This window comes from Oncorhynchus mykiss, chromosome 18 (genome assembly GCF_013265735.2).
Source record: "Oncorhynchus mykiss isolate Arlee chromosome 18, USDA_OmykA_1.1, whole genome shotgun sequence".
Taxonomy (NCBI): Eukaryota; Metazoa; Chordata; class Actinopteri; order Salmoniformes; family Salmonidae; genus Oncorhynchus; species Oncorhynchus mykiss.
In genome coordinates this window covers 8,580,007-8,588,041 of record NC_048582.1, presented here as the reverse complement: position 1 = coordinate 8,588,041, position 8,035 = coordinate 8,580,007, and the positions used below count along the sequence as shown (strand labels likewise).

Here is an 8,035-nt window from a genome sequence, read left to right as displayed (position 1 = left end):
CAGGCCTGGGGGTCATAGACTGTCACTGTTTACACAACACCAGTGAGTTCTACCCTGTTGTCGTCACAGCCCTGTAGGGACCATGATTCCCAGGCCTGGGGGTCATAGACTGTCACTGTTTACACAACACCAGTGAGTTCTACCCTGATGTTGTCGTCACAGCCCTGTAGGGACCATGATTCCCAGGCCTGGGGGTCATAGACTGTCACTGTTTACACAACACCAGTGAGTTCTACCCTGATGTTGTCGTCACAGCCCTGTAGGGACCATGATTCCCAGGCCTGGGGGTCATAGACTGTCACTGTTTACACAACACCAGTGAGTTCTACCCTGTTGTCGTCACAGCCCTGTAGGGACCATGATTCCCAGGCCTGGGGGTCATAGACTGTCACTGTTTACACAACACCAGTGAGTTCTACCCTGATGTTGTCGTCACAGCCCTGTAGGGACCATGATTCCCAGGCGTGGGGGTCATAGACTGTCACTGTTTACACAACACCAGTGAGTTCTACCCTGATGTTGTCGTCACAGCCCTGTAGGGACCATGATTCCCAGGCCTGGGAGTCATAGACTGTCTGTGTCTGTTTACACAACACCAGTGAGTTCTACCCTGATGTTGTCGTCACAGCCCTGTAGGGACCATGATTCCCAGGCCTGGGGGTCATAGACTGTCACTGTTTACACAACACCAGTGAGTTCTACCCTGATGTTGTCGTCACAGCCCTGTAGGGACCATGATTCCCAGGCCTGGGAGTCATAGACTGTCTGTGTCTGTTTACACAACACCAGTGAGTTCTACCCTGATGTTGTCGTCACAGCCCTGTAGGGACCATGATTCCCAGGCCTGGGGGTCATAGACTGTCACTGTTTACACAACACCAGTGAGTTCTACCCTGATGTTGTCGTCACAGCCCTGTAGGGACCATGATTCCCAGGCCTGGGAGTCATAGACTGTCTGTGTCTGTTTACACAACACCAGTGAGTTCTACCCTGATGTTGTCGTCACAGCCCTGTAGGGACCATGATTCCCAGGCCTGGGGGTCATAGACTGTCACTGTTTACACAACACCAGTGAGTTCTACCCTGATGTTGTCGTCACAGCCCTGTAGGGACCATGATTCCCAGGCCTGGGGCTCATAGACTGTCACTGTTTACACAACACCAGTGAGTTCTACCCTGATGTTGTCGTCACAGCCCTGTAGGGACCATGATTCCCAGGCCTGGGGGTCATAGACTGTCACTGTTTACACAACACCAGTGAGTTCCAGAACCCTGATGTTGTCGTCACAGCCCTGTAGGGACCATGATTCCCAGGCCTGGGGGTCATAGACTGTCACTGTTTACACAACACCAGTGAGTTCTACCCTGATGTTGTCGTCACAGCCCTGTAGGGACCATGATTCCCAGGCGTGGGGGTCATAGACTGTCACTGTTTACACAACACCAGTGAGTTCTACCCTGATGTTGTCGTCACAGCCCTGTAGGGACCATGATTCCCAGGCCTGGGGCTCATAGACTGTCACTGTTTACACAACACCAGTGAGTTCTACCCTGATGTTGTCGTCACAGCCCTGTAGGGACCATGATTCCCAGGCCTGGGGGTCATAGACTGTCACTGTTTACACAACACCAGTGAGTTCTACCCTGATGTTGTCGTCACAGCCCTGTAGGGACCATGATTCCCAGGCCTGGGGGTCATAGACTGTCACTGTTTACACAACACCAGTGAGTTCTACCCTGATGTTGTCGTCACAGCCCTGTAGGGACCATGATTCCCAGGCCTGGGGGTCATAGACTGTCACTGTTTACACAACACCAGTGAGTTCTACCCTGATGTTGTCGTCACAGCCCTGTAGGGACCATGATTCCCAGGCCTGGGGGTCATAGACTGTCACTGTTTACACAACACCAGTGAGTTCTACCCTGATGTTGTCGTCACAGCCCTGTAGGGACCATGATTCCCAGGCCTGGGGGTCATAGACTGTCACTGTTTACACAACACCAGTGAGTTCTACCCTGATGTTGTCGTCACAGCCCTGTAGGGACCATGATTCCCAGGCCTGGGGGTCATAGACTGTCACTGTTTACACAACACCAGTGAGTTCTACCCTGATGTTGTCGTCACAGCCCTGTAGGGACCATGATTCCCAGGCCTGGGGGTCATAGACTGTCACTGTTTACACAACACCAGTGAGTTCTACCCTGATGTTGTCGTCACAGCCCTGTAGGGACCATGATTCCCAGGCCTGGGGCTCATAGACTGTCACTGTTTACACAACACCAGTGAGTTCTACCCTGATGTTGTCGTCACAGCCCTGTAGGGACCATGATTCCCAGGCCTGGGGGTCATAGACTGTCACTGTTTACACAACACCAGTGAGTTCTACCCTGATGTTGTCGTCACAGCCCTGTAGGGACCATGATTCCCAGGCCTGGGAGTCATAGACTGTCTGTGTCTGTTTACACAACACCAGTGAGTTCTACCCTGATGTTGTCGTCACAGCCCTGTAGGGACCATGATTCCCAGGCGTGGGGGTCATAGACTGTCACTGTTTACACAACACCAGTGAGTTCTACCCTGATGTTGTCGTCACAGCCCTGTAGGGACCATGATTCCCAGGCGTGGAGGTCATAGACTGTCACTGTTTACACAACACCAGTGAGTTCTACCCTGATGTTGTCGTCACAGCCCTGTAGAGACCATGATTCCCAGGCGTGGGGGTCATAGACTGTCACTGTTTACACAACACCAGTGAGTTCTACCCTGATGTTGTCGTCACAGCCCTGTAGAGACCATGATTCCCAGGCGTGGGGGTCATAGACTGTCACTGTTTACACAACACCAGTGAGTTCCACCCTGTATCTGCAGGTAACCTAGCGGTTCAGAGCATTGGGCCAGTAACCGAAAGGTTCCAATCCTCGAGCGGACGAGGTGAAAAATCTGTCGATCTGCCCTTGAGCAAGGCACTTAACCCAAATTGCTCCTGTAAGTCACTCTGGATCAGAGCGTCGGCTAAATGAATAAAATGTAGATGCCCTGTGTGTGTTTGGCTCTGAGTGCAGAACGCCAGATACATGTTAGTGTTGTGTACATGTGTGCTTTCCCCTCAAGTCTATACATGTTAGTGTTGTGTACATGTGTGCTTTCCCCTCAAGTCTATACATGTTAGTGTTGTGTACATGTGTGCTTTCCCCTCAAGTCTATACATGTTGAACCAGCCACTGGCAGTGATACCACTCACACTTGAAATGGCTTGTGTTTTCACTAGAACAGACTGTGTAGAAACTCAAAGGGAAGGGATCACTGTCGCTTCCTCTCTTTCCAACCAAGGAGAGAGGAGGTTCAGCAACACTGAATGTGGAATTTATTTCATTACTTTTTTATGAACCAATTACTTTTTAGCAATAAAGACGCTTTAAAATAAAAAATATTTTTTTGATTCCATTGTTCTCCAAGTGTTGCTGAATCTCATCTCCAATTATGTAGAAACTCGAAACAGAAGTTTGTAAAATGCACACACACACACACACACACTGTTTTTATTTTAAGCCAGTTTCACGCGTTTCTCAGCTCGATGGCAGTGAGGTGAGAGGAAGGGTATAGGTGTCGTCTGCTGTTATCTGATACGTGATCAAGTGTGATCACATCTTCTAATTTGAGAAGTCTCCCACTCGCAGAAGCATCATCATCACCCATTAACAGGAAAAAGACTAAAATAAGGAGCTGCATGCTGCCGTGATGAACTACAGCTGTGAGAACGGGGAGAGAGACCGAGGGGGAGGCGGAGGGCTGGAGACACGACTAATCCAATCAAATCCAAATGAAATCAATGACATCACTGCGACAGGTGTATTAGAACACTAAATTGTTCTTCCTGTATATGGGTACTGTCTGTGTGGAGTGGAATTGACTAAATGTCAAATCAAATGTTATTGGTCACATACACGTGTTTATCAGATGTTATTGCTGGTGTAGAGAAATGCTTGTGCTTCTAGCTCCAACAGTGCAGTAATATCTAACAAGTAATAACTACCAATTACACAACATATTCCCAATACACACACATCTAGTAAAGGAATGGAATTAAACATATACAAATATATGGACATGCAATGTGAGAGTGGTATAGAATAAGGTATAGGATACAGTATATACATATGAGATGGGTATGCAAGATATGTAGACATTATTAAAGTAACTAGTGTTCTATTTATTAAAGTGGCCAGTGTTCTATTTATTAAAGTGGCCAGTGTTCTATTTATTAAAGTGGCCAGTGTTCTATTTATTAAAGTGACCAGTGTTCTATTTATTAAAGTGGCTAGTGTTCTATTTATTAAAGTGGCCAGTGTTCTATTTATTAAAGTGACCAGTGTTCTATTTATTAAAGTGGCCAGTGTTCTATTTATTAAAGTGGCCAGTGTTCTATTTATTAAAGTGGCCAGTGTTCTATTTATTAAAGTGGCCAGTGTTCTATTTATTAAAGTGGCCAGTGTTCTATTTATTAAAGTGGCCAGTGTTCTATTTATTAAAGTGACCAGTGTTCTATTTATTAAAGTGGCTAGTGTTCTATTTATTAAAGTGGCCAGTGTTCTATTTATTAAAGTGGCCAGTGTTCTATTTATTAAAGTGGCCAGTGTTCTATTTATTAAAGTGGCCAGTGTTCTATTTATTAAAGTGGCCAGTGTTCTATTTATTAAAGTGGCCAGTGTTCTATTTATTAAAGTGGCCAGTGTTCTATTTATTAAAGTGGCCAGTGTTCTATTTATTAAAGTGGCCAGTGTTCTATTTATTAAAGTGACCAGTGTTCTATTTATTAAAGTGGCTAGTGTTCTATTTATTAAAGTGGCCAGTGTTCTATTTATTAAAGTGGCCAGTGTTCTATTTATTAAAGTGGCCAGTGTTCTATTTATTAAAGTGGCCAGTGTTCTATTTATTAAAGTGGCCAGTGTTCTATTTATTAAAGTGGCCAGTGTTCTATTTATTAAAGTGGCCAGTGATTTCAAGTCTATGTATATAGGCAGCAGCCTCTCAAGGTTAGTGATGCTGGTTAACAGTCTGATGGCCTTGAGATAGAAGCTGTTTTTCAGTCTCTCGGTCCCAGCTTTGATGCACCTGTACTGACGTCGCCTTCTGGATGATAGCGGGGTGAACAGGCAGTGGCTCGGGTGGTTGTTGCCCTTGATGATCTTTTTGGTCTTCCTATGACATTGGGTGCTGTAGGTGTCCTGGAGGACAGGTAGTTTGCCCCCCGGTGATGTGTTGGGCAGACCGCACTACCCTCTGGAGAGCCCTGCGGTTGTGGGCGGTGCGGTTGCCGTACCAGGCGGTGATACAGCCCGACAGGATGCTCTCGATTGTGCATCTGTAAAAGTTTGAGGGTTTTAGGTGACAAGCCACATTTTCTTCACCACACTGTCTGTGTGAGTGGACCATTTCAGCTTGTCAGTGACGTGTACACCGATGTATTAGTAAATTGTTGTTTTTCTATACAGCAATGCTATAGGATGTTGCTGTCGTTTTAGTGGTGGGTTCAGAGGTCAAGGTTTTAATCAGCGCTGACATTTACTTCTCTCCCTATCTCCTCTCTCTCTCAGGCCAGTTACATCCATATCATTGGCAGTGTCCCATCAGTAATGACCACGCTCTCTCCCCATCTCCCTCTCTCCCCATCTCTCTCCCACCCCCCTCTCTCTCAGGCCAGTTACATCCGTATCGATGGCAGTGTCCCATCAGTAATGACCACGCTCTCTCCCCATCTCCCTCTCTCCCCCTCTCTCAGGCCAGTTACATCCGTATCGATGGCAGTGTTCCGTCCTCAGAGCGTATCCACTTGGTTCACCAGTTCCAGAATGACCCTGAGACGCGCGTGGCCGTCCTAAGCATACAGGCAGCTGGGCAGGTACTGCACGTACAGACCATAGAAACACTGATGACACTGATTATATTTCTACAGTACATACCCTCTACTGGGCATATACATCCACCACGTGTCCTAATTCCAGTCCCAGTAACACTGTATACATCCACCATGTGTCCTAATTCCAGTCCCAGTGACACTATACATCCACCATGTGTCCTAATTCCAGTCCCAGTAACACTATACATCCACCATGTGTCCTAATTCCAGTCCCAGTAACCCTGTATACATCCACCATGTGTCCTAATTCCAGTCCCAGTAACACTATACATCCACCATGTGTCCTAATTCCAGTCCCAGTAACACTATACATCCACCATGTGTCCTAATTCCAGTCCCAGTAACCCTGTATACATCCACCATGTGTCCTAATTCCAGTCCCAGTAACACTATACATCCACCATGTGTCCTAATTCCAGTCCCAGTAACCCTGTATACATCCACCATGTGTCCTAATTCCAGTTCCAGTTACACTACACATCCACCACGTGTCCTAATTCCAGTCCCAGTAACACTGTATACATCCACCACGTGTCCTAATTCCAGTCCCTGTATACATCCACCATGTGTCCTAATTCCAGTCCCTGTAACACTGTATACATCCACCATGTGTCCTAATTCCAGTCCCAGTAACACTATACATCCACCACGTGTCCTAATTCCAGTCCCTGTATACATCCACCATGTGTCCTAATTCCAGTCCCAGTAACACTGTATACATCCACCATGTGTCCTAATTCCAGTCCCAGTAACACTATACATCCACCACGTGTCCTAATTCCAGTCCCTGTATACATCCACCATGTGTCCTAATTCCAGTCCCAGTAACACTATACATCCACCATGTGTCCTGTTTCCAGTCCCAGTAACACTGTATACATCCACCATGTGTCCTAATTCCAGTCCCAGTAACACTGTATACATCCACCACGTGTCCTAATTCCAGTCCCAGTAACACTATACATCCACCATGTGTCCTGTTTCCAGTCCCAGTAACACTGTATACATCCACCACGTGTCCTAATTCCAGTCCCAGTAACACTGTATACATCCACCACGTGTCCTAATTCCAGTCCCAGTAACACTATACATCCACCATGTGTCCTAATTCCAGTCCCAGTAACACTGTATACATCCACCATGTGTCCTAATTCCAGTCCCAGTAACACTGTATACATCCACCATGTGTCCTAATTCCAGTCCCAGTAACACTATACATCCACCATGTGTCCTAATTCCAGTCCCAGTAACACTGTATACATCCACCACGTGTCCTAATTCCAGTCCCTGTATACATCCACCACGTGTCCTAATTCCAGTCCCTGTATACATCCACCATGTGTCCCAATTCCAGTCCCTGTATACATCCACCACGTGTCCTAATTCCAGTCCCAGTAACACTATACATCCACCATGTGTCCTGTTTCCAGTCCCAGTAACACTGTATACATCCACCATGTGTCCTAATTCCAGTCCCTGTATACATCCACCATGTGTCCTAATTCCAGTCCCTGTAACACTGTATACATCCACCATGTGTCCTAATTCCAGTCCCAGTAACACTATACATCCACCACGTGTCCTAATTCCAGTCCCAGTAACACTGTATACATCCACCATGTGTCCTAATTCCAGTCCCAGTAACACTATACATCCACCATGTGTCCTAATTCCAGTCCCAGTAACACTGTATACATCCACCATGTGTCCTAATTCCAGTCCCAGTAACCCTGTATACATCCACCACGTGTCCTAATTCCAGTCCCTGTATACATCCACCATGTGTCCTAATTCCAGTCCCTGTAACACTGTATACATCCACCATGTGTCCTAATTCCAGTCCCTGTAACACTGTATACATCCACCATGTGTCCTAATTCCAGTCCCAGTAACACTGTATACATCCACCACGTGTCCTAATTCCAGTCCCAGTAACACTGTATACATCCACCATGTGTCCTAATTCCAGTCCCAGTAACACTATACATCCACCATGTGTCCTAATTCCAGTCCCAGTAACACTATACATCCACCACGTGTCCTAATTCCAGTCCCTGTATACATCCACCATGTGTCCTAATTCCAGTCCCAGTAACACTGTATACATCCACCACGTG

The 8,035-nt window shown here is 46.6% G+C and overlaps 1 protein-coding gene across 1 annotated transcript in view; it reads left to right on the top strand.

The window, feature by feature from the left end:
* The window catches only part of LOC110528847 (DNA annealing helicase and endonuclease ZRANB3-like), a 101,880-nt gene that overhangs the window by 36,799 nt on the left and 57,046 nt on the right, over positions 1-8,035 (top strand). The window contains exon 11 of the mRNA XM_036951658.1: positions 5,781-5,900. Within this exon, the coding sequence (XP_036807553.1) occupies positions 5,781-5,900 (120 nt within the window). The remainder of the gene's footprint in view (positions 1-5,780; positions 5,901-8,035) is intronic.